General features: G+C 35.3%; 1 protein-coding gene and 1 long non-coding RNA gene across 2 annotated transcripts; both read left to right on the forward strand.

Moving 5' to 3' along the window:
- Positions 1–9,798: 9,798 nt before the first annotated feature.
- LOC149475227 (uncharacterized) lies at positions 9,799–12,094 on the forward strand. The gene is made up of 3 exons (XM_089713761.1): positions 9,799–10,087; positions 10,172–10,360; positions 10,628–12,094. Exons 1-3 carry the CDS (start codon positions 9,799–9,801, stop codon positions 10,852–10,854), a joined length of 705 nt encoding a protein of 234 aa, XP_089569887.1. The 3' UTR covers positions 10,855–12,094.
- Positions 12,095–21,716: 9,622 nt separating this feature from the next.
- On the forward strand, positions 21,717–26,209 carry LOC149475228 (uncharacterized). The gene is made up of 3 exons (XR_016318106.1): positions 21,717–21,862; positions 25,329–25,459; positions 25,568–26,209. It is a non-coding gene; the product is annotated as an uncharacterized LOC149475228 (long non-coding RNA).
- Positions 26,210–26,560: the final 351 nt, after the last annotated feature.

Here is a 26,560-nt window from a genome sequence, read left to right on the forward strand (position 1 = left end):
TCAAAGGAAAACCCGCATAGTTCCCGTTCCTGTGGGATTTCCGGGATAAAACCTATCCTATGTGTTAATCCAAGTTACCCTCTATATGTGTGCTAAATTTCATTGTAATCGGTTCAGTAGTTTTTAAGTGAAAGAGTAACAAACATCCATACATCCATACATCCATACATCCATACAAACTTTCGCCTTTATAATAGTATTAAGATTAAGATATTAAGATTAAGATTAAGATTGTTGTGTAATGATGTACAAGGAAGTGAGTTTAACGTGGATGTGTGATGAACACAGTGGCATCTTAATGCACACGTTAATTACAAAATTGTCAATTTTACTCATTAGAAATGAATGTAAGAAAATAAATGTGTCATTAACTCAAGAGAGCAATCAAACGCTGACATAAATAAAATTGCTCAATTAACGAGTTCCGCTAGATATGAAGTGGTTGAGTTGATGCATATTGTAACTTTGCTCTGTCACGTAAGTAAGACGACTCAGGAACACAGTGTCAATGGAGGCCGCCCTAAGTGCTTATCATGCAAATGTATCATCAATTCTCTCCTATGGACTTATATTATGGGGGCAATCTTGTGATAACCAACAGGTACATTTTAGGGAAGCGCGCTCCATCTTAGGCCACATCTCAGCTTACCATCAGGCGAGATTGTGGCCAAGCGCTCCCCTATTGTACAATAAAAAAAAAAAAAGGTGTTCATAGCACAAAAAAAAATGCGTACGAGCCTTAACAGGATTGAGACAAAGAGACAGCTGTAAACCAATATTTGTTAAGCTGCGAATCTTAACTTTGACATGTATGTATATAAGGGATGTATGCTTATTTGTAAGAAAGCACCCCGAATATTACAAGAAAAAAGGAGAAATAATACTGAAATAATGACCAGATTTCAGAACAAACTATACTAGGGAAGCGCGTACCATCTTAGACCGCATCTAGCTTTCCATCAGGCGAGATTGTGGTCAAGCGCTTCCCTATCTAGAGTAAAAAAAAAAAAAAAAAAAACTTTCCGATGTGTAGAATTAATACAGCGAAAAATAGTATAATATTTAAAAGTATTACTATCTTTAATAAAATACCAGACGATTTTAAGGAACTACGTAAATATATTCCGGACAAGGTTAACAAATTGGCTAATCACAAAGCAATACTGTAATATTTGTGACTTCTTAAATCAATAATAGTAATTTTAAATTAATTGACATCTTAGTGACATATCACACTAGCGGATTGCGAGCGGTTTCAAAGCGGAGCGGGTGCGCAACGAATACGTTGCGGTTGCGCAGCGAATTCGTTGCGGACGCGTGGCAGATGCGCAACGTTTACGTCGCAGTCATGTACACTCATTAACAAAATGGAATCCGTGCTGGTTGTTACTTATAACTTGTGATAGTATAATAATTATGAGATCATTATTTTTTACGAGTTTCATAACATGTTAATGTTTAGGGTATTGTTTTATCTATTAAATCTTGGTCGAAATGCAATCAGATAACTTAATTGCTCATTAAGAAAGTTCATTAGTGAAATAAATGTTAAAGCTCCTTAACTAAAACAGGGCTATCTTATTATTAGATAAATAGCAGTGAATAGAAAATTTTATCAAGCAACCAGCAACTCACTATCACTTTGCTCATAATTAGGTTCACAAAATCTCTTTATAACATACGTTGCTATGGGAGAGATTATACTGGTCAGTCGTTACATACTTTTGGAATGTATGGTACATTCTAAAAGTCCTAGTAATTCAATTTTATAGCACCTTTTTTTAACAACTCCAGTTGTTATTACATCTTTAGTTAACTGTTAAGTAAGTGCATTTCCACAGTACGGTTAAAAAATTGAGTGCTACAGAAACGATGGAAATATTGAATGGAAGTTAGGCAAGGCGGAAGGGCTGGCTTTTGTGCGAGAGTATACAAAATGACGCGTCCGCAACGAATTCGCTGCGCAACCGCGGCGTGTTCGTTGCGCGCCCGCAACGTATTCGTTGCGCACCCGCTCCGCTTTGAAACCGCTCGCAATCCGCTAGTGTGATATGGCACTTAATTGACATAATATTTATTTGTAACTAGCGGTCCGCCCCGGCTTCGCCCGTGGTACATATTTACGTTTTCTCTACATAAAAACCATCCTCGTACTTCAAGGAATATAATAAAAAAAGAATTATCGAAATCGGTTCAGCCGTTCTCGAGTTATGCGCTTACCAACACATTTTGCGATTCATTTTTATATATAAGATCATTTTATTACTGTAATTTTGCAATGTACCTATTGAGATATAGTGTTGTGTGAAGTATTATAATGTAATTTATAATTTAAAATATTTGCACGCTCAACTACGAGCAGAATGTCTAAGAACCTATAAAATTTGTACCTCAGCTATGTTACTACATTCAGCAAATAAAGACAATTTGAATTATGAATTTGAATTTGAATCAAATGTCTCTGCAAATAATTTTAAAATAGCAGATACGTAATTACTGAGTATTTGCGCGGCCAGTTTGACTTTCATTTTAGCAATTAGCGCGAAACTTAGGATATACATGGAGTGATGTAATTTTTTTGAAATGAAGTGTTTTGTTTTTCTTGAAATTGAATTTAATGTGACCACCTTGCTTTCATTCTATCATAAGCTAAAACGCCGCCCTCAAAAAAAAATTGTACCTGATGGATTTTAATAAATGAGGAACGTCATAAAGTATATAAATTTTCTCATTATTCAGTCAAGAGGATGTCCAGAAAACTTTTTAAGCAAATTTAAAGTGCCAACGTTTGTGGGACCTTGATCACAGACAGTCGGGGTACCACGGATATGTTTTCCTGTTTGCTTAAAATTACAAATTGTGAATGTTTTCAATAAACATGCTTGGGAAGACTGTATATTTTTATTTTGTCCTCTTTTCACAATATATAAAAGCCATTTTTGTACATCATCATTTTCATTTACATCTAGTTAAGTGCCATACACGTTCAGTGCCACCGACTCGCCCGGAGAGTCCACGTAAATTTTATTCCAGCGCCGTAGACTCGCCCGTCGGGTTCAATGTGTTTGCTATTTTTTTTCCAAAATGCATGTGTATTTTCTGGTTAAAATGATACTGAAAACTAAATATACCCTAATCTAAAGAATTACGTGGTGGGCCGGGTGTGCAGACCCAGTTTATAATCGAAAGAAAATAAACTATTCTGCAATGCCTTAAACTCGCCTAGCGAGTTCACTGACATGCATTCTCAAACTTTTATTAATGAAATATCTATATGTACGGTTGATACTTTTATTTTCATTTTACCAAAAGTCACATTCACTCGTAAAACAACGGCGGATTGTGTTCTACACCTTGCAGGGGCTCGAATTTGGTGTTATTATATAGGCAAAGGTTACCTTACACGCTAATTTATCACGCAATTGCCGACCTTATGTAAACACAATAAGGATAATAAATTGCATAGTTATTATTAAGGATTATGTAATAGTGACTTAACACTTGTGGAATATATAGTACGACTGGTCCACCAGCTTAAAGTCGCTCAGCGAGCTATGGAGAGGGCTATGCTCGGTATTTCTCTAAGGGACCAAGTCCGGAACGAAGTTATTCGCCAGAGAACGAAAGTCGCCGACATAGCTCAACGAATTAGCAAGCTGAAGTGGCAGTGGGCCGGTCATATGTGCCGCAGGACGGACAACCGCTGGGGCACACGCACACATGTCTTAGAGTGGAGACCGCGGCTCGGCAAACGTAGCGTAGGACGCCCTGCTACACGGTGGAGTGACGACATCCGCAGGGTTGCTGGCCACAATTGGCGGCAGAGGGCCGTCGACCGGGCTCAGTGGCATGCATTGGAAGAGGCCTTCGTCCAGCAGTGGACGAACAAAGGCTGGTAATGATGATGATGACTTGTGGAATATATAATGTGCAAATAGTTGTCTATGAGCTATATTTATTATACTCGTACCAAGTTTGTTATCATTGCTCTTGTGAGTCAGAGGAACTGTTTAAGTAACCATTTTTGTAAGTATTGCTCTTTAAACTCAACTCTCGGTCTATTACTTTAAGAGTTACAATTGAAAGAGGATCCCTTCGTATTGTTAAAAAATAGCCGGCTTGGAACACGCTCCATATAGAAGAGACACTCATGATGATGGATTCATTCAATGAAGAACCAAACAGAGAAGACACAAATTTACGTATCCATTCACCTCAATATCCAATCACAGATTCCAAACGATATTTAGTAAGGCAATGTCAAGGAATCGATTCATGTTGTCGACGATGATGTCGACATTCTCAAAGCGGTGCCAAACTACAACTGTGCTTCCGATGTGCGCATATACAATACATTTGTAGCAAGCTGAATTGTAGCGCATTGATTGTGGCGAGGTAAATGTTCAATGCATGTAGCATGTGGCGCTGGTGTGCGGCCCGCCTAAGGAAGCGAATAATAATACAATTTTATCTGAAAATCCCGACATGCTGTTCTTAGTTTCGTTAGCTAAAGATTTTTCTGCTATCAAAGAGATTATCTCTTTGATTGATTGAACTTAAATTATTAAGTTAGAGGCCAAAGCTGATATAATAAATTTAATTAGTAAATATAAAAATATGCGACGAATTCGGTAGAATGTGGTACAGGTGTACCTCGTGTGGACAATGGGCTTACGCGGAGTGCACTGGGCGGGAGTCACATTTATTTTTTATGCTAGAGTTTATTTGACTCCGATTGCCCGCAGGGTGATCACCATTACCCCGATGTCGGTGTAATGGGAGTCAAATCTGTTTTTTTAACTTTTATAATTTTCAAAGTTGATTGCCAAAGTGACTGAAATTGATCTCTAATGATAGTTTAATAAGTAAGATAATGTTTACAGGCGGTTGCAATAAATAATTTTTAATTTTAAATTGCAAAATTTGTTCGTCGTATATCGTAGATTTTGTTATTTACTCAGCTAATAACTGTACATTGAATTATCCCAAATACATTGAACCTAGCCTGCTCTTCCAATTTGTAATTTGTGTAAACCATGATATATTAAAATAAGCGTGTGAATAATTGTGATTTGTGAAAATATTTGCAATATTTACCCAATGGCTGTTCTTTAAGAAAGATAAAACATAATAATAACATAACAATATATACATGTTTCGGCTGTAGAATCAATTGGAGATGTGATATTATGTCCAAAGAAAACAACAATTCCAATATGGCGAACCGAGCGGCAACGATATATGTATTCGTATCTAAAAGAACGAGATTTTAAAACAGAAATCCCGCAAAATATTTCAAGGAAAAGTATCAATTGTGAATCGAGTTGTATTGTAGTATTATATAAAAATGTTATATAATAAATATTATATTATAATAAACGTATTGATCTACATTGTTGATGTTTTATTTTTAATTTCTTAAATAAATAGACAACCTAAAAGAAAAATGTTGTGTGGTTTTATGAAACCACGGTAAAAGTGAAACTGTTCGAACGGTTCCGAACACTGCTTTGTGTAGCGCATGTCGCGTGACGGTCGGCTGCCGAGTAGGTATACCTACTCGGCAGCCGTGATACACGCGACATGCGCTACACAGACCAAAAAGTTTGAGACGATGTAATAAAAGTTTCACTTTAAAAAAGATTACGGATGAAACAACGAATGAAGAACCTGAAATACCCACCAGCTCTAGAGATTATTTCAGAGTGAATACCTTTTTGGTCATCCTTGATAGACTGAGAGCTGAAATACAGAGAAGGCATAATGCTTACTTAAACTTTAAAGACAAATTTTCATTTTTAACAAGAATGACTGAACTTTCAACACAAACTGTTACAGACACAACACAAAAGTTACAGAAAAAGCTCAGTCTCTCGTAAAATATTATACCAATGATTTTGAGGACGATTTGAGACAAGAATGTGTGCATTTTCAAAGTCACATTTCCTCAGATAAAACTGCAGAGTGTGCAGTGAAGCCTGAATCAAACTCACTACTCAGTCTCTCAACTTTTTTGAGGAATCAAAGTCTGTCTAATGTTTACCCTGACTTGGATATAGCTCTCCGCATTGCACTTTCCACTCCTGCTACAAATTGTTCTGGGGAAAGGAGTTTTTCCTGTTTAAAACGCGTAAAGAATAAATAAATAAATAAATGTGATGTTATCTGATAACTTAGGTACTGTAGCGACGACAAGCCAATTTACGAGTTATCGAATTTCAAGTGTCCTACTAAGAAAGTTCACACACCACAGGTTCACACGGTAACTCGTATAAACAGTTTGTGCGCTATGCATGGACAGTTACGGGCTTGTCGGGACGCGGGTTGGTCGCATAGGTTGAATATTAATTACATACGGATAAATATATGTAGTTAAAGAAATATAACCTGTGCCTAGTTATTCATCTTTTATTACACCCGCATATGAACAAGCCCCTACATTGGATGTTAGTGAACTTAGCAGATCATTTTAGCAGATCAAAAAAAAAATGTGGGTTCTTATCGCGTGCAGTTGAGTTCTACAGTTCCTGATACTTTTTAGAAATACTCGCGTAAAATGAAACACTAGAAAATTTATTTATGTCATATTTCATCACGCCGTAGCACCATGCCGTAGCATCACGCCGTAGCATCATGCCGTAGCTTCATGCCGTAGCGTCATGCCGTAGCATCATGCCGTAGCATTACGCCGTAGCATCACGCCATAGCATCACGCCGTAGCATCATGCCGTAGCATCACGCCGTAGCATCATGCCGTAGCATCACACCGTAGCATCACAGCGTAGCATCACGCCGTAACACTTGCCGTAGCATTACGCCGTAGCATCACGCCGTAGCATCACAGCGTAGCATCACGCCGTAGCATCACGTCGTAGCATCACGTCGTAGCATCACGTCGTAGCATCACGTCGTAGCATCACGTCGTAGCATCACGTCGTAGCATTACGTCTTAGCATCACGTTAAGCCGGGTCCAGGTCGGGTTTTTTCAAATGTCGTTTGTTAAGGTAAAAACGCCAGAACTATTTCTAAAAAGTATCAGGAACTGTAGAACTCCACTGCACGCGATAAGAACTCACATTTTTTTTTTGATCTGCTAAAAATGATCTGCTACGGGAAGTTGGCAGATCATTTTTTCAAATGTCGTTTTTTAAGGTAAAAACGCCAGAACTATATTTCTAAAAAGTATCAGGAACTGTAGAACTCAACTGCACGCGATAAGAACTCACATTTTTTTTTTGATCTGCTAAAAATGATCTGCTAAGTTCACTAAGATCTACATTGGTGACTCCCGACAATTAGTAGTGAACATAATAGTGAATTGCATAGATATCGTTTGTTAACAATTAAAAATGAATCCGGCAGTTCCAGTAAGAGCAGTTTCGTCGGTACAGTTAAACCTTCTCGAGCAGTTAGCACAACTAAAGCAGCGGATAAACCAGCTGGAATGTGCAAGTTCGAGAGGCAAATCGTTTAGCGGTCGAAGGTATGGAAATAACACGCATCGTTCCGCATCGCAAAGTCGCAATCGTGCAGGAAGCTCAAAACTGAGAAAACCAAATTGGTTATGTTTTTTCATAACTGCTTTAAGCATAACGCCAGCGAGTACATTCAACCTTGTTGCAGAAGCAGCAGGAGAGCCGACTAAAAAATGTTTTAATTTTACCAGTGTCGAAAAGTAAAGTTTAGTAGTATAATTAAGTACGGTGGTGTAATTAAGACATTTGGTACTAAGGGCGGCTTGCATAACGTAAAGCTTAAATACAAGATAATTACATTTAGCTAAATGCAGGCAGAATCAACAGCGTCATGAATCCTCTGACTCATGACATATGCTGAGCCAGAACCATTTTACAGCCATAGCCACATAATAACAACTATTTATTGCTTTTATTTCTTTATTTGTAATGTTCTGTGTTTTGTTATTATTTGTCAGTTGTTGTGTGTGTTATTGATTGTAAATAATAAATATGTTTAAATGTGTTTACGGGTAAAATACGTTTAACTTAAATACATTTAGCAGATGTCTTGCACGTGTAACTTTTTAAGGTCATTTAGCTAAACGCTATTTAACGCGTTCCGTTCCGCGTAACGTTCAGTTCGGGTGACGTTTTACGTGAAATTGATGTGTGGGAACGGGATTTGAATAAAAATCGCGTAAAAAGGAACTTGTCAATGTCAAAACTGTCAGTAGCGAGAACTTCATTTGTGATGTGAAATAGTTTGCCTATTATAGTCATCGAGATAGAATGTACTACGTACTAGAGAGGCGATCGCTACTACACTCTCTTTAACACGAGCTAGAGGTAAGAATCACAAGTCTCTTTAGTCTGTGTCGGACTGTGCCCCCCGCTTGCCGCGTCAACACGTGTTATTGCTCTGTTCAAAATGCCTTCGTGTTTGCTTAGATATTGTTTTAACAGTTCCCATAATACAAACAAAGCCCGAGGAGTGACTTTTCACCAGTAAGTTTCCTTATTATGAGTAAGTCATGCATTTTACTAATATTGTTATCATTTTGCGAAAAATCACCACGCGTTCTGCGTTTCGCGCCATTTTTCATAGACTAACAGCACAGACGTGACACTATCGATGAGTCTGTTAAAAAAATGTAACTGGATTTTTTTAACTATGTATATACAATATCTACTAGGAAAGATTACCGTGGTGTAGTACCTAAATATTTATACTTTTACCCGACTACGCAAAGTAAAACGGTAGGTTATATTAAGTAATATTTATTTATTTACCTATTTTTATTTATTAAAAAAAGCCTAATCAATAGTTGTTCCAATAGGATTTATAAATTATTATGCACAACAATTACAAATAAACACAACATTCACAGAAACTAATACAGTAAAAGTTCCTTAATCGCGCTTCCTTTATTCGTGTTTTCACTATTCGCGGATTAAAAAAATGCGACCCAATTTCTATATTCACGACTAAAAATTTTTTTTATTCGCGGATTTAATAAGTACATACATAATAATAAAATTGGACTAATAAGAAAGTAAAATAGATCTTATAACAAGTTTGCCTAAAGTACATAATATTATGTTCTTAAATGATATCGCCGAGGCCTTTGACACAAGCCGCCTTTGTCGCAAGCCACCTCTGTAGCGATTGATGTTTTTGAGAATGTAAATAAACAGAATGGAAGCAACCTTATAACTCAATAAATAAAGTATATTTTTAAATGTAGTTCCGTTTATAGTAAAGTTACAAAAATTGTGATCGAGTAAGGGGGCGTCCATAAATTACGTGAGGTGTTTTTTTAAATTTTCTGCACCTCCCTCCCCCCCTGGTGAGATGTCGTGAGAATTTATTCAACCCCTCCCCCATCCTCGAATCTCGCGTGAGATTTTTCAAAATGTGAGTTTCTTATACGTAAACGCCATCAACATTGAATCATCGTATCCATTTAAATTACATCATGAAGCAAAAACTGATAAAACTATTGATTACTACACAAAACGACAAAAGCTTAATAAATTGATATTATTTAAAGGAAATTAAAATACATAGTTTAATATAAAATCCTCGTTTTATTAATTCCCTAGTATCAGTACCACCAGATAGTACCGAGTAAACAGATTGCACAATGTGTCGCATCTGCACGCATTGCTTAATCTTTGAACTTGAAGCCACGCCTCGCTCGTTCCACACTTACCCCACCACATCGGCCGCGCGCAATGTTTTTGTTTGGAATAACCCCTCTAGTAATATATCTCGATGATTATAGTCTAGTTTTGTTGTTTGTTACCGTGGTAATTTTTCAAATTTTACGTGTTTAAGTTATGGCTGAAAAATCTACCAAACATACGAGGAGCCGTGCTCCTAATTTTTCAAAAGAAGATCAGTTGCTGCTTTTCGATTCCATCAAGCCTTACGCCCATATTATAGAATGTAAACAAACAGATAGTGTTAAGCAAAGCGATAAGCAAAATGCGTGGACAAAAATTACCGAAGTATTTAACGCGAATACCAGTAACCTGCATCGCACTACGGAGAACCTTTTAAGTTGCTACAGAAACGCAAAAAGCAAGTTTAAAAAGCAACACTCTGAAGCAAAGATGTTGATAAAAGGTGAGTACATAGGTCCTGTTTATTTAATTTCATAAAATCAATATTGTGTAAGTAATTATTGTTGAATAATATTTATTTATGGTATTTTCAATGTTCTAGATCCTATACACAGAGATGCTTTGGTGAGTGCTATAGAAGAAAATGGAAAAAATTGGGAAGAGGTAACAGTGACAGTAAAGCAACCAATAGAGGTTTGTCAAAAAGGTTTTGATGAACTAGTTAAGGAATGCAAAAAAGAAGACAACAAGGCCAAAAAGGCTATATTGGGAACCGGTTTGTACGTACATTAAATTAGTTTTTAATATTGTACTTTTATTAATTTACTAGCTGTTTCCTGCGGCCCCGCCCGCATACCTAAGTGTAAAAAAGAGTATCCCATGATTTTTTCCATACTATATATATCTACCTCTTTGCATAATTTCATCAAAATCCGGTACTGTAAGCGTGAAAAAGTAACAAACATTCACACATCTATCCTCACAAACTTTCACATTTATATTATTGGTAGGATTTAATGTTTTATAACCTTTCATTATTTAGGTGGTGGCCCTCCTAATCCAGCATATAAAGATGATCCGTTAAACTCAATTAAAAAGTTAATAGAACCTCAAATTGATGGTCTCTTCACTATTTATGATAGTGATGCCTTACTGATGTCGCAGTATCAATTAAGTTTAGCAGAAGAAGAAAGAATTAAGCCAATAGAAGAAAATATTATTTACATCGGGACATTTACATTGACATTTTCGGTTTACATTGACATTTGACTATATGCAATATAAGCCACTTCCAATGATACCAGTCAAAGAAGTGTTTTACTTACGGCAGTTATGGGTAAATTTTTTTGGGATTCACAATCTGAAAAATGACAATGCTCAATTTTATGCATACCATGAAGGTAGCTAAGAAATCACCAAATGAAGTCTGTTCATTCTTGAAAATGTACATTGACGAATATGTTCCTGATAGTGTAACAGAGTTGCACTTGTTTGCCGACGGCTGTGGTGGGCAGAATAAGAATCACACTTTATTAAGATTCCTAATGGCTTTGGTTCACACAGGGCGTTTTGAAAAAATATTAATAGTATTTTTAATGTGATGAAAACGGTGAGAAAGTTGCGGTATGTCAAACATTTTATCTCACAACTTTGGGTTACAAGAAAAGTAACTGTAAGGCTGTGAGGAACATTATTGACACATACCATTATAAAGCAAAATACGCAATGCCTATTCCTGTAAATTGATTCACCTCTGGAAGACGATTTCGTTGCAGTTCTTTTACTGAGTGGCTTGTCTCTAGACTTTGATCCGCTGATAGTGGCGTTTGAAAATTCAAATATCAAGCTATCGATCCAGGTGGTCAAAGCGAAGCTCTTGCAGGAGAAGCAACGGCATGATGGGAAAGGTGACACAAGTTCAACAGCGTTGGCGGCACGTAAGAAACCGGTCAAATACTTTAAGTGTATGAAGCTTGGTCAATACTCGAGGGACTGCAAGTCTGTGAAATCAGCTACGGTGGAGAGCTCATCGGAAAAGGCACTATTAACGGCGTTATCGGCTTGTGTGCAGAGTAATGTGTGGCTTATAGACTCTGGTGTGAGTATTCATGTGTCATGACAAGAATATACTAAATAACTTTGTTCCGGGTTATGTGAAAGAATATTTAAAATTAGGTATCATAACAAAAACAAAAATTTCGTATTTGGTTTACGTTACAAGTGCACATTTTTAGATTTATATTATTTAGTAAAAATAATATAAATCCCCCCACTCACCTAGACTATACACGAATAACATTGGCTCCGCGAAATAAAATTATTAAAAATAGTAATTTTAGAGCCACGCGCGTGAAAGTGAGATATCGCAGTTATAACATCACAATTTACAATACCCAGTGTTTGTAGTGTCTGGAGCGGACGGGATTCATTCCAGGGAAGGGCACACTTCGGAAGGCTATAACACCTACAGCTTGCGTCGCGCCAAAAAGGTTTTTATATTAACACGTAGGCCTAAACATACATGAAAAATAAATCATCTGCTACAACTATGACACTTTCAGGCTCCATCAACGAAACCGAGGTCCAGATGTACCTGTAATCTCCTGTAACACCAATAAAGAGAGATGCCATTGAAATTTGGGAAGATATGAAATCTCTTTTTCCAAAACTTACAAAAGTCGCAATGATATACCTTCCAATCGTTGCCACGTCTGTCCCAAGTGAGCGGTTGTTCTCGGAAGCTGGAGCAACCATTACTCAACAAAGAAATAGGCTGTTAGGGTCTAGATTATCTAAGCTTCTTTTCCTTAACTCTGTGGCAAGACTATTAAATTCGAAATAAATATTATATATAACATTCCATGTAATATAATGTTAACTACACAAAGATGATTCTGCTGCTGAAGCAGCTGTCATAACATCATGTCTAAGTTTGTTTACTTTAACTCTGTCTCAGAATTGTTACATTATTTAAAATAAATAACGTTTGTGTATTAAAATGTGTTTTAATGTAATAAAACGTGTTAATGCTAGTGTTAATGAAGCATCCTATTAAAAAAGTAAAACATCGGCAAAAACATCGATATATCGCCCATATCAACGATATTTTTGCATATCGATGTTTTTCATGCAAACATCGATGATTTAAAATATCGATGTTTTTCAGAACGATGTTGCATCCCTACACACGACGTCACAACAACACGAGCCAACGTTAGGCACGTGTAACCTATGTTTTTAAGTCGCTGTATACATATTATAGAGCTTGACAGGAATAAATGACAATCAATTAACCTCAATCCGTTTGTTTAGAAACATTGTTCATTTGATTTGTCGCGGTAATTTTCATTAAATAATAAGCTTACACTTAAAATGTCGCAGCACCACGTGACTGGAAATAAAAAAATAACGTTACGGACGCAATGTGGTAAGAGAAATTTTGTTTTACTATCTTCACAAATTACCTAAGTATAAACATTGTTATATTATTACTTTGCTATTATGTATGTAATTTTAACTTGGTTTGATATGGCATATTGACTGACAAACTAAGGAAAACTTAAACGAAAATTTAGAGTGACGTATAAAACAATATACCTAATTGTATTCCAGTTCTAAGAAAATACCATTCACCACGTCGGAAAGGGACTAATCGTGGCTCTAGTACGAGACCGATCCATTATTGAAGACAAGCGTACTAATTCAAAAAATATTGAATTAAAAAAGCAAGCTTGGGAGGACTTGACTGCTGCCTTCAACTCACAGCCATATGTTTCACAAAGAAATAACATGCAGTTGAAGAGATGCTGGGAAAACATAAAAACCCTCAGAAAGAAGGAGCTTAGCCAAGAAGCTTCAAGCATGCGACGTACCGCGGTAGACTCAACGAAGTTCGGAATTTTTTGCAGAAATTTAGCCAAAAAATATGTAGCTAATTACAACTGGCACCCCATGACGACGACAATGCACAAAATCCTCATTCACGGCCAAGAAATTATAGAAAACTCGGTACTGCCCGTAGTTGTTTTATCCGAACAAGCTGGAGAGTCCAGAAATAAGTATTGGCGATATGACCGCGAACATCACAGCCGAAAAGACGACAGAAAACACACAATGGAAGACTTATTTCATACGGCATTGGAATCGTCCGATCCAGTTGTATCAAATACACGTTTGAGTATGCGCCAAAACAGCATTAAAAAATTTCCTTTGCCCTCTGCTGTTATCGAAATGTTAAAACCATTTCAATTTAATGAAGAAGAAGATGAACACAACGAAGAAGAAGCAGAATCATATTGTACTGAAGCGCGGGGGTGTGTCCCTGATGCAGGAACAAATTCTGACAACTTGGTTGACATCATCTGTCCCTTTATAGATTTAAAAGTACCAAATGTCATCGACTCCAATTCTATTGAAAGTAAGTTTACTTTAAAATTATTATAAGACTGTATATATTTATTTATGCCACAATATTTACCTACATCACCTATTGCCATTGTAATAAACATTGTTTCGATTTAACACGTTCCCTGTCCTAGTACAAAGTTATAAAATGTATTCATACGTCCACCTACAATTTTGCCCTAACTTGACAATAATCATTACTTATAAGAGTATTAATTTATACTAATACGGCCTAAAAAATTTTTTTTTTTCAGGAAAATACTGTAAAAATAAATATGACTCCCTAAGGAGTTATGAACGTGTGGACTAAAAATTGTGTGGACCGGGAGATACTGACACAAAATTTCGAGTCATTTGTAACAGGATGGCGGTTCTACAGGGGTCTTAGTACGCAATAATAAAAAGAAAAATGATGGTGTGATCGCTGGTATCGGTGGTTTAGTCGCGTGGGCGTTAGCCGAACTCGTCGGAAAAATAGCGAAAGTCAAACGATTTGTAACACAAAAATTTTAGTATTTATCGATAGCCCATAAAAAAGAAGTAGGCGGTAGTGTCATGCCATACTTTTCCGGTGTGACTTACAGCCCGCCATACCGACGCGAATATGTTGATTTAAATAAAACAATTATTCAACCATTTGTACCAGGCTAACTTTTGCACAGGTAACCATCGTCGTGCAGCCATTTACGAAAATCGCCATGCCATACTTTTCGGACGATTCCAAATGGTCGCCATACCGCCGAAAATCTGCAAAAAAAATTTATTTCGCCAAACTTTTTGTACCAGTATTGCATTTGGATTTTTGGAGAGTATTTGATAAAATGTGACCATTATTATATTTGCCATACTTCTAGTAGGGGGAAAAAGTGCTGTCATACTTGAAAAATTAATTTAGTATTAATTTATATAAGTGAAGATTTCCAACACCTAGATCTTTGAAATTTTGTATTTATATTCTTTGATCCTCAAACTTCCAGGAAAAATAAGTGCCATACTGTTACAAATCGTTTGACTTTCGCTATTTTCCGACGAGTTCGACTAACGCCCACGCGACTAAGCCGCCGGTACCAGCGTTCACACCATCATTTTTCTTTTTGTCATTGCGTACTAAGAACCCTGTAGAACCGCCATCCTGTTACAAATGACTCGAAATTTTGTGTCAGTATCTCCCGGTCTGCATGAAATTTGGTATGGAGATATTTTGATACCCGAGAAAGAACATAAGCTACCTTTTATTGCGAAATATGTACCACGGGCGAAGCCGGGGCGGACCTCTAGTGTAAAATAAAATCTAGTGCCCACAAAATACAATTACTGCTACGCTTGTACCTGTAACAAAGTTTGAACAAAAAGTTCAAATAAAGGAGGATCTTCGTTTTCATAATGGCTGCTAAGAACAATCGTGATGCTGACATAATCCGTCTACTTGAAAACAATGACCAATCGAGTTCCGAGGATGAAGATGCGCTGGTTTTTGAACGTGAGTCTGCACCAACTATTATTTATGAAACTGTAGACGATATTAGAGACTTTATCGAGGAGGAGCTACGCCAAGAAGAACAACAGTCTAATGTGCCCATTCATGCAAATATCTCTACCTCTACAAGATCCTCGAGTAGAAAATCAATGGTTGTTTCAAGTAGATGACCTACTCCCAGAAAATTTTACAGGTTGGGATAATCTCTCTCTCACTTTGATATGAACACGGATGTATTCACTATATTGCGTCAAATTTTGAATGACAAAGTTTTAAAACCAATGGTGGAACAGACGAATATTTACGGCATTTTTTAAAAGAGAGAGCTTTAGGAGAATTTAGTCGCATAAAAAGATTGACAATCCATCAGTGACTACATATGACTATTTGAGCTCCCTATCGCATTGGGTAACTGTAATGGTAGGAATGGTTGTATATAAATAAATAAATAAATAAATAAATATCTCATATAACCAGCGTAATAACCCAAGACGGAAAGGAAATCAGACTCAACCTTCCTGAGATAGCAATCCCCCAAGGACCAATTGAAGTTAATGCTTTACAACCAAGTGGTTCTTTTGGCGTAATCAATGCAGCAAACCACAATGTTTACGAGTGCTACATCTCTCCACTCGTTACTTCAATAAGAGTCACTGCTTCTCAAAATAACCAATTTTATAAATGTTTATATTGTCTGTATTATAAACTTTTTAGTCTGTATTAGTTTGAAGTATGTTTTATTCATTCGTTCCTATGTTCACTCGCTCGCTCTCTTGCAATGTAATGTGTGACGATGTATGTAACTAAGTTATAAAGAAATATTAAAAAGCTGTTCGAAATCTTCGTTTCATTTTAAAACAACGTCACTATGAAAACAAAATAACAATTAAAGCATTGACCTTCGATGGTTGACCAGCAAACCTGGCTATGGCCAAGCATTTAGGGAGCAAGTTACAAAAGGACCAATTGAAGACCCATGCGCTAATATACATCTATTAAGACCCTGTCCATATGCTTAAGTTGCTCAGAAATACTTTTGAACAGTATCTAGAGTTCCAAAAAGAAAAACGGTAACTCCTTTCGCTGGGACTATGTTAAATTTTTGCAAGAGTTTCAAGAGAAAGAGAATTTTCATGTAGCGAATAAGTTACGCGCTGAACACAAATATTTTAAAAAAATATTATGAAGGTTAAATTAACAAGCCAGTTGTTTATGGGGTTTTGAAAGGCTGGATTTCACGAAAATTTACTAACATAATTATGTGTGAAACCTGTGTTGATTATGCCCACTTAAATATACTGTTTGTGTACTGCCATGATTGTCTATCAATTTCCGACAATCCAATGTTTCAAGTGCTGTCGTTCGGCCACGTTCGTGAACAGTGTAGCTCCAAAGAACGACGCTATCGGTGCACTCAAATGCATGCAGGTGACAGCTGTCCCAAAGTAGAAGTAGAGACTTCCTGTCTCTACTGTTCAGGTAATCACTTCGCTACTGATAAAGCTGCCCAGAGCAGGGTCGCCAAAGTTTATTAAACTGTTCATGGCAACTGAAGGTGCATCGAAGAAGCATCTAAGTTGATTCCAACTTCGTGCAAAACAATTCCGGAAAACGGTAAGTCCATCAAACAGTCAATCAATCAAGAGGAAGTGTGAAGCGAGTTTCAATGAAGATATAAAATTATGAAGATTGCCAAAAAGAAGATGGGGGAACCAATGGATGAATATGGAATTTTATTACCAAATTTTTTAATTCATTGGCCAAATTTTTGAAAACAAATGTTTTCAAAAATATAAAAAATCTTATAATAAATCCTTTCATATAAAAAATCAGATAAAAGTGAAGTATTAATGGAACTTACTGATATTGCTTTGTCACGATGTGACTTTTTAAGGCAGGCATAAAGAATACAAGATTGGACAAATATTGTTTTTACGGATGAATCAGGCAATATCGTCCTGAGAGTCGTCCGTCGCCGTGCTAGTGAGCGGACGTGTTACAAATATCTGTGCTAAACAAATAATAGTATTTCAATCAAAAAAGAACCTTAATGCAAGTGATTTACAGTTCATTATTAAAAAAAGTGTCGTCACTACTAGTGCCTTTTTAGATGTGAGAATCAACAAGTCACAAGCAATTGTGTGCGATTGATAACCGAACACAACATCCCCGTGCACTCTAAGTTCACTGTAATAACGTGCATTTTTCAACGTTTTATAGACACTACCGCAAATCAAGTGAATATTATAACTTAAGTTTTGTTTACTGCGCTGTCGCTTGAACGTGTTTACAATATTGAAACTTTAATAAATACTAGTTATGAGTCTTCTACGATCACCGAGTAATTCCGAATCACGCTGCAGTTCGCAGCCGGACTTATCAAAAATTACCGTGGAACCATCAATATCTACAATAACAACTCGTAAGAGAAAACAACCAGATTTATGTAGTTGTAACCAAGAAATAAGCGAAATGCGTAATGAGCTATCGCGAATGACTACGTTGCTCGAGAAATTCGTTACATCTCAACAGCAAAATATGGATAAGGTGCGCGAAAACATTTCAGAAATTGGTTTAGAAATAAAATGCATAAAAGAATCGACTTCTACTCTTATGAAGGCACATGATGATATGAAAACTTCACTTACAGAATTGAATTTAAAAATTACCACACAAGAAGAAAAAATTACCTGTTTGGAAACTGATTTATCGGCCCTAAAAATCGGATCTCCTCCTACATTACCCGGAAAAATGTTACTGTCAAATGAACAAACAATTCGTGAACTGCGTGAGCGAATAATAAGAGAAAAAAATATAATAATAACAGGTTTATCAGAGAATAACTCCAATAATTCAGGACAAGATACAAGCGAAATTAATTCACTACTCTCTAGCATAATTGAAAACTGCCCACAACCGTCAAAAATATTTCGGCTCGGTAAATTTGTACCAGGCAAGAACCGCAAAATTAAGGTATGTTTTGAAGAACCACAAACAGCTAAAATTATACTCCGCAATAAAGAAAAATTTCCGGAACACATCAAGATTTATTCCGATCGCACTCCCTCTCAAATAAACTACTTCAATGAGATTAAAAATGAACTAGAAAATCGTACTAAAAATGGTGAAAAAGACTTAATCATTAAATTTATAAAAGGAGTCCCTACAATAATCCATATTCCAAAAAACTCCAATCTCAATCAATAAACCCAATTATTAACAATAAAAAGTCTATAAACGATAATGTCACATACCAAATAGAAAATGACTATGGATGTCTACAATTAAATAAATCACGTATTAACTTCTTTTACACGAATATCCGCAGTATACGAAAAAAAGGCAAATTTGACGAATTGAAGTCTATAATTGCAAGCATGTCCCGTACTATTCATGTTATACTCTTAACAGAAACATGGCTCAAATCAGAAGAGGAAGCAGTTAAAATGCAAATTCCTAACTACACACATTACTATAGCTACCGATCTGATAAAATCGGTGGTGGAGTCTCAGCCTATGTACACAATGATTTACAGCATAGCTTAATTAATTCTCTCTATGAAAATGGTAATAATTACCTTTGGATTAATCTAAAAAAATATGCACTAGACATAGCAGTTATTTACTATCCTGGCGATAATAATCTAAAATCTTTTTTTGTCATCATTTGAAACACAAATACAGAATCACAACAGGGCTCTTGTATTTGGCGATTTTAATATAAATTTGTTAAAGGCTGATAAAAGAACTAAATTATATAAGGCTGTCATAAAAGAGACCGGGTATAAAATACTTAATAATATTGAAGAAACATATTGTACAAGAGAAACGGCTACATCTAAATCTATTATCGATCACATAAGCTCAAATTTAATAAACGACAAATTCCATATGACAACTATTGATGCTTCTTTGTCTGACCACAAGCAAATAATATTACAGTTAAAAAAATTCAAGCCACCTCCAAAACAGAAGACGAAATACGCGGCTATTGACTACACTAAATTAGAAAAACTTATTACGACAACATCTCATGAAATACCTGACACCTATAATGCCCTTGAAGATTATATTGTAAATGTAATTAATAAAAGCAAGATCACTAAAACGAAAATACTTAACCTACCACAGAAAGACTGGATTAACAAAGACATATTACTATCTATTAACAGAAGAAATGAATCATGGAGAAATTTAAGGCTAGACCCGGATAATGAAAAACTGAAGATAATGTTCAAAGAGAATAAGAAGATCACTGAAGATAAAATCAAAACTACGAAAGAGACATACTACTATAAAGAATTTACTAAGTATAACAAAGACCCAAAGAAGACATGGACCCTTATTAATACTCTTGCAACAAACAAACTTAAAAACTATGATAGTCCCCTTAAATTAAATTCTGAATTTGGTCCAATTACAAAAATTTCTGATATTTGTAAAACATTTAATGAGTTTTTCTCCACAGTTGGTCCTAACCTTGCAAAACATATTCCAATCAGATACCACAACAACACAGTTCATACATTACCAATCATACATCATCATAGCCACTCATTATCTGCATTTTTACCGTGTAACGAAAAAGAAATAAATAATATAATTAAAAATCTTGACCCTAATTGTAGTACAGGCATAGATGGTGTGACCACTAAAGCCATAAAATCCATAAGTAAATTAATTTTAGACAAACTTACAATTAGTTTTAATAATCTATTATCAAACGGAGAATTCCCGGACTCACTAAAAATTGCTAAGGTTAGTCCCATCTACAAATCGGGAGATAAAATGGAAGTAAACAATTATCGTCCCATCTCTGTACTACCAGTGATTTCCAAAATTCTCGAGAAAATTATTTACAACCGCTTAAATGATCATTTGAATTTAATAAAATTTATATCTAACAAACAATACGGATTTCGGCCACAGTCTAATACATTATCAGCTACAATAGATTTAGTCACAAATATTAAACATAACTTTGATCGTAAAAATATTGCTTTAGGAGTATTCATTGATTTAAAAAAAGCATTTGACACAGTTAGTCACTCATTATTGATAAAAAAACTCGAGGCTATTGGAATCACTGGTATTGCACTAAAAATGTTTATTTCATATCTAAATAACCGAACACAACTTGTCAAAATTGGCAATACGCAAAGCGATCTCTTACCAATGACCTGTGGAATACCACAGGGATCGGTGTTAGGACCACTGTTGTTCTTAATTTATGTGAATAATATCCATGACATAGGCCTACATGGCGAAATTACCCAATACGCAGATGATACATGTCTATTTTATTTCGGATCCTGTATAAATAATATTATTTCACAAGCTCAGGAAGACCTCAACCACTTATTTGAATGGTTTCAGTACAACCTCTTAACTGTTAACGTATTAAAAACATCCTATGTTATTTTTAAAGCAAAAAATAAAAAAATTCCACCTCATGTGCCAATTACTTTGAATGGAATTCCACTTCAACAAAAAAGTAATGAAAAATATCTTGGTTTAAGAATAGATAGTGGCTTGTCCTGGAACAATCAAATAGACCATGTTAAATCTAAACTCTCATCCCTTGCTGGCTCACTTCGTAGGGTTGTAGGATGCCTTCCTAAACAGGTCCGCATAAATATTTATAATTCCTTAGTAAAATCACATCTTATGTATTTAATCGAGGTATGGGGAAGTGCTCCCAAATACAAACTAAAAGAGTTACAAATAATTCAGAATAAAATAATTAAAATATTATATCACTATCATTACCTAACACCGTCAATCAAAATTTATAAAGACACAAAACTGATGAACATCAAACAATTATATAAATATACAACATGTATTCTTATTAAGAAAATTTTAGACAAGAAAATACATACAGCACTAACTTTCAAGAAAAATAAACCAGCTTATTCTAAACGTAACACAAAGGATCTAGACATACCGAAGGTCAGGACCGGCTATGGACAGAAATGTATTACTTTTGAAGGTGCCCAATTCTATAATAAACTAAACAATAATATAAAAACAGCTGAATCGATTTATACATTTAAAAAGCGCCTAGCTGATCACATACTTAATGACCAATCACTTCTGGAATAAAACACCTACCTTTGGAATAGCTGTGCCCGGACGACTGTTAGATTATTTATTTACTTTGTTATGTTATTCTCATGTAATTAGCTTTAAGTCTTTAAATGAGAATAAATGATTCTTTAAACCTAATATCCCGTTCCTGGACTGATGATACTGCTACGTCGATCTCTACCAATGGGAAAAAGTGAACGACTCATCATTTGATACGCTGGTACGGCAAAAGGTTATGTACAAGATGGACTGCTGGCATTTAAATCGAAGAAATCTGGCGATTGCCATGAAGAGATGAATGCAGAGGTATATGAAGAGTGGTTCAACATGCTCCTGCCATTGGAAGAACCATCAACAATTTTTTTGTAATACAAACCTTACTACTCTCGCCAAATTGATAAAAAGCCAATAAAAAACATGAAATTATTAATTGAATTTGCGATAATAAATAAATAAATAAATAAATAAATATTATAGGACATTATTACACAAATCGACCTAGTCCCACAGTAAGCTCATTTAAGGCTTGTGTTGTGGGTACTAGACGACGATAAATATAATATTTAATAAATACATATATAGATAATAACACCCAGACCCAAGAACAAATAATTGAGTTCATCACACAAATATTTGCCCTGACCGGGGATCGAACCCGGGACCGTCGGCTCAGTAGGCAGTTACTTTACCACTGCGCCAACCGCGTCGTCATGGAGTCGCGTCGTCGATAATGGAGAAAATGTATACGACTCTATGTTAAAAATAGAATCCAAAAAAAAAAAACTTGCCATCTAGATTATACATAAGTCATTATTAAAGGATAAATTATTAGTATTAAGAAATTCAAATTTGGGATCCGAAAATAATTCATAATAGTTTTAAATTGCATTTCCATACCTAGATTTTCGGGACAGTTTATAGAATGGCCTAGTTTTACGGATCTTTTAAAAATAATGATAAAAATAATGATCTTTTGAAAATTAGATCCTGAGTCCAGGAAGCAGTAGGGCAAAAGTACCAACATCATCTTTATTTAGGGAGTTTTTGCAACCTAAGTATAGGTTTTAGAGTTTTTAGACTCTGAATTAAGTAAATCAGAGAAACCTACTTGCACTCATATCGCCACTTCTAGTATTAATTGTTTGTTTTGTTCATAAGTTATTTAATTGAGTAGTACACTTGCCTAACCACGCTAATTTAAAAATAAAATATTTTTGGCTATGTTGAGGGTCGTATTTGAAATTCTAAAATTGATGCTCCACATTTATCAAACAAATGTATATCCTCCTGAGACCCTCGGTGTCACCTATGATACTCGGGAAAATAATTTTTTTGAAACGCCATTTGTCGCGGTTTGTTTGAATCATTATCAAAATAACTTGAAACAGTTATTAGGCTATGCTACTAGGTGGCTACGGCTCGTTTTGGTTGGTCTGGGTCTTGCCTATCATAATTTGAAATTGAAGGTACGCAGAAAAACCGAAATGGCGAATTTGAGCAGAAGTAAGTATTATTATATATTGTTTTTGCGTGTGTTTTTTGTTGTAACTATTTAGAATCGGCATTACACTAAACGTTCACGAAGTTATACTGTATAGATTATGCAATTAAATACATTATTTTGGCACATTTCTTTCGGTATCATAGGTGATACTTTGGGCACTCGCGTCTAAAAATCGTATCATTTTCAGGGTTGCGGGATGGTGAAATTATTCAGAATTTAATGAATTTAGATGAATCAGAGTGTGAAGATATAGATGAAGAAGACGAGGAAGATCTAAATTTAGAGCAAGAAGATATCTCCGAGGAAGTAGTACCTCGGCCTTTAGTCGAAAGTGATTGGGATTCTTCTGACGATGAGCCGCTTTTTTCAATTGCACGTGCTAATGCTACGAGAAGGTCAAGAAACCGTCCTTTGAGATGGGATCATACCCCAATAAAAATACCCCATGCGAGGCAGAACTGGTAAATGGACTGTACGAGCCATTTATCATTTCTTTGACTTTTCCGCTGCTGCTGCATGGATTCAATACCGAGAAGATGCGACCAAGTTTGGATTGCCACGGAAACGAATTTAGCAGTATTTAGAGTTCAAAATGGACCTAGCCAACCATTTAATCTATGGAAGTCAAACTCCCGCTCCAGAGTCATGTCCAAGTCCTTCGCTGCGACGCATCTCCCGTAATAGCCCTCGAAGTGGTACCAGTAGTCCTGGAGTATGCTCAAAGCCGGAAGAGGATATTGTAGCACTACCTTCAAACCGGAAGCGTAGGCTTGTGCAGCCTCTTCCCCATGAAGCTAAAAGATTAAAAGAAGCTCAACACTTACCAATATGCGTGAAGGGCGATCAAAACAATCGGTCTAAATGTAGACTCGATAAATGCAGCCAATTAACATTCGTAAAATGTTCTACTTGTAACATTTTCTTATGTTTCAATGTAAACCGCAATTGTTTTCTTGAATTTCATACCAAACATGATTAATTTTTAAGGTTCGTTCGTTCGTTTAAGGTTGATTAAAAGTCTGATTAAAAAAACATTCAATAAATTTTAATGCCTTTTAATACTATTATGATCCCATAGTATCACCTGTGATACCCCCTATTCTGGGGTTTGTGGGAGGAGGGGATTTTTTTAAATATTTTTCCCGTAGTCTCTACATCAATATCAACCACTATTCCAAAAATCACGAAGATCCTATAACTTTTGGGGTCCTGGGTCTCAGGAGGATATAAAAGAAAAATCAAACAGTATCTATTATATTCCAAAGTAGGAAGTAACTGTTGGGGGTAAACGCTCAATCAAATTAAAGAAAAGGCATATCCAAAGATAGAATTCAAAGAATATGCAGAAGACCCAGAGAACACTGAAATCCACTCCTTACTGTACCGTCACAGTATATATAAAACTCAAACTCAAACTCAAACTCAAACATTTATTTATTCAATTAGACTTCTTCTAGAAGCACTTTTGAAACGTCATTAAGTACATATTTTAACATTTACCACCGATTCGGAAAGCAGTATCTACGGAGAAGAATCGGCAAGAAACTCCATAGTTGCTCTTTTTAATCATGTCAGATTTACAATTTTACAAATTACATATGTAATAATATCATAATATTATATTATCATAATATGCCAAAGAACTGTCCTGTGGTTTTTACGCGACAACCCTCCATGGGTTTTTATCTTCCATATATTCCTTAATACTGTAATAGGCTCTCTTGACAAGTACATTTTTTATATAAGATTTAAATTTAGAACTACTTAACTCTATAATATTATGAGGAATTCTGTTGTAAAAGCGTATACCTTGGCCCATAAATGAATTTTTAACTTTAGCTAGCCGGAATAATGGCATTTCAATTTTATTTCTGTTTCTTGTGTCATAACAATGTCTATCTCCTACTTTTGTGTGTAAGTAAGCGTTATTATGTACATATAAAATATTATTAAATATATTATTAAATATATATATATATATATATACCATAAATAATTAAAAGAACTTTTAAAAATTTATTTTTAAAGAAACATGACCCACATTTTTGTATTAGCCAAAATCGTTAAAAAAATGGGAAAAAATTAAAAATCTTACAAAATTTATATCTCGAAAACTACAAATAATCGTAGAACATACATGGGGGTCCAATGGATAGGTTGAAATGTCCCCCGACAATAGACCTTCGCTGGTACAGGTGTCTTGGGACACCCTGTATAGGCTCCTCATACTACAACCTTATGTTTAAATTTACTTTCCTACGTTTTCAGTTAAAAAAGTCCGACATGACGATTTGGAAAACGCAAAGAATCCTCCCAGACCTTGGGAAATTGACGACGAGGAGAACAGTAACGATTATGACGCAGATACCGATATTACATACGTTCCCCCCAGTACCGATGTAAGTTTATTATTATATATCTTTCCTTAAAAACTTTTTAAAAATATATGTATTTTGTGGCGTTGTGACCTGGTAATGTAAAACACAGGTCATTTAATCCTTTTTCAGACACCAGTCTGACCCTCTCAACATTGTAACTAGGTATTAGGATGAAAAATGTTTTACTTGGTTAAACATATTTACCTGTTAATGTTAAAGAAAGGGAAAATACACTTTACAAAGAAAATTTGTTGTTTTTATTTGAAAATCCGCTTTACATGCATATGCGATGGACCAAGTGATAAATTGGGCAGTATACATAAAGCCCGGTCATTATGAAAAATGCCCAATGTGAGAGTGCAATTTGATAATAATTATTCAAATAATCAAAATTGACCGGGCATTATACATATTGCCGATCACCCTTTGGGCAGAGTAATACAGACATATTTAATTACAATTTTTATTGTTATTATCATTTAACTTAAAATAAATTACATATTAAACCACTTAAATAATCAGACTGATTATTTGGATTAATTACCAAGGACTTATATCTTAAAAACTAGAGGTACTAAAAAATAAAATTAATATAATATATTATGAAATAAATAAAATATATACATAATAAATACATATATATACATATAACAATAAATATAATAATTATGAAATGATATAAGTGCCGATTATACACGAATTAAAATAAAGATGCAAGAAGATTTTCTGTTGATACGTAGTTCAGAGAATTAAGGAAGTTAGTTACGTTGATCTTTGCTTTTTTCGGAGAACAGTTTTAATATTACAATTGGAGCAAATTTTATTATAAATAAATATACCAGCAAAAGGATTGAAACGCTTAGCAAAAGAAGTATTTACACGAACATTTGGTATTTTGTAAATACGCTTTCTTACGTAATCCTTGTAATTGGGAGAGGTAATCACCCATTTGTGCGTAGATATAATTTTATCAAGGATGAAAAGTTGGCGAACTGTAAGAACACTAGCGTCTTTATAAAGGTTAAAGGTAGGGTATCTAAAAGGTTTTTGCAGCATAGTTTTAAGTACCGCTCGTTGAGCCCTTTCAATACGAATTAGGTTTGACTTAACGGCACTTTTTAA

The sequence above is a fragment of the Colias philodice genome, chromosome 31, assembly GCF_061535455.1.
Source record: "Colias philodice isolate Cphi_HAF_F1 chromosome 31, ilColPhil1 Martin Lab GWU primary, whole genome shotgun sequence".
In the NCBI taxonomy this organism is placed as follows: Eukaryota; Metazoa; Arthropoda; class Insecta; order Lepidoptera; family Pieridae; genus Colias; species Colias philodice.

Coding starts and splice junctions, on each gene's coding strand:
- LOC149475227 (XM_089713761.1), top strand. CDS start 9,799: ATGGCTGAAAAATCTACCAAACATACGAGGAGCCGTGCTCCTAATTTT. Junction 10,088..10,171: donor AGCAAAGATGTTGATAAAAG/GTGAGTACATAG, acceptor TTATTTATGGTA/TTTTCAATGTTCTAGATCCT. Junction 10,361..10,627: donor AAAGGCTATATTGGGAACCG/GTTTGTACGTAC, acceptor TTCATTATTTAG/GTGGTGGCCCTCCTAATCCA.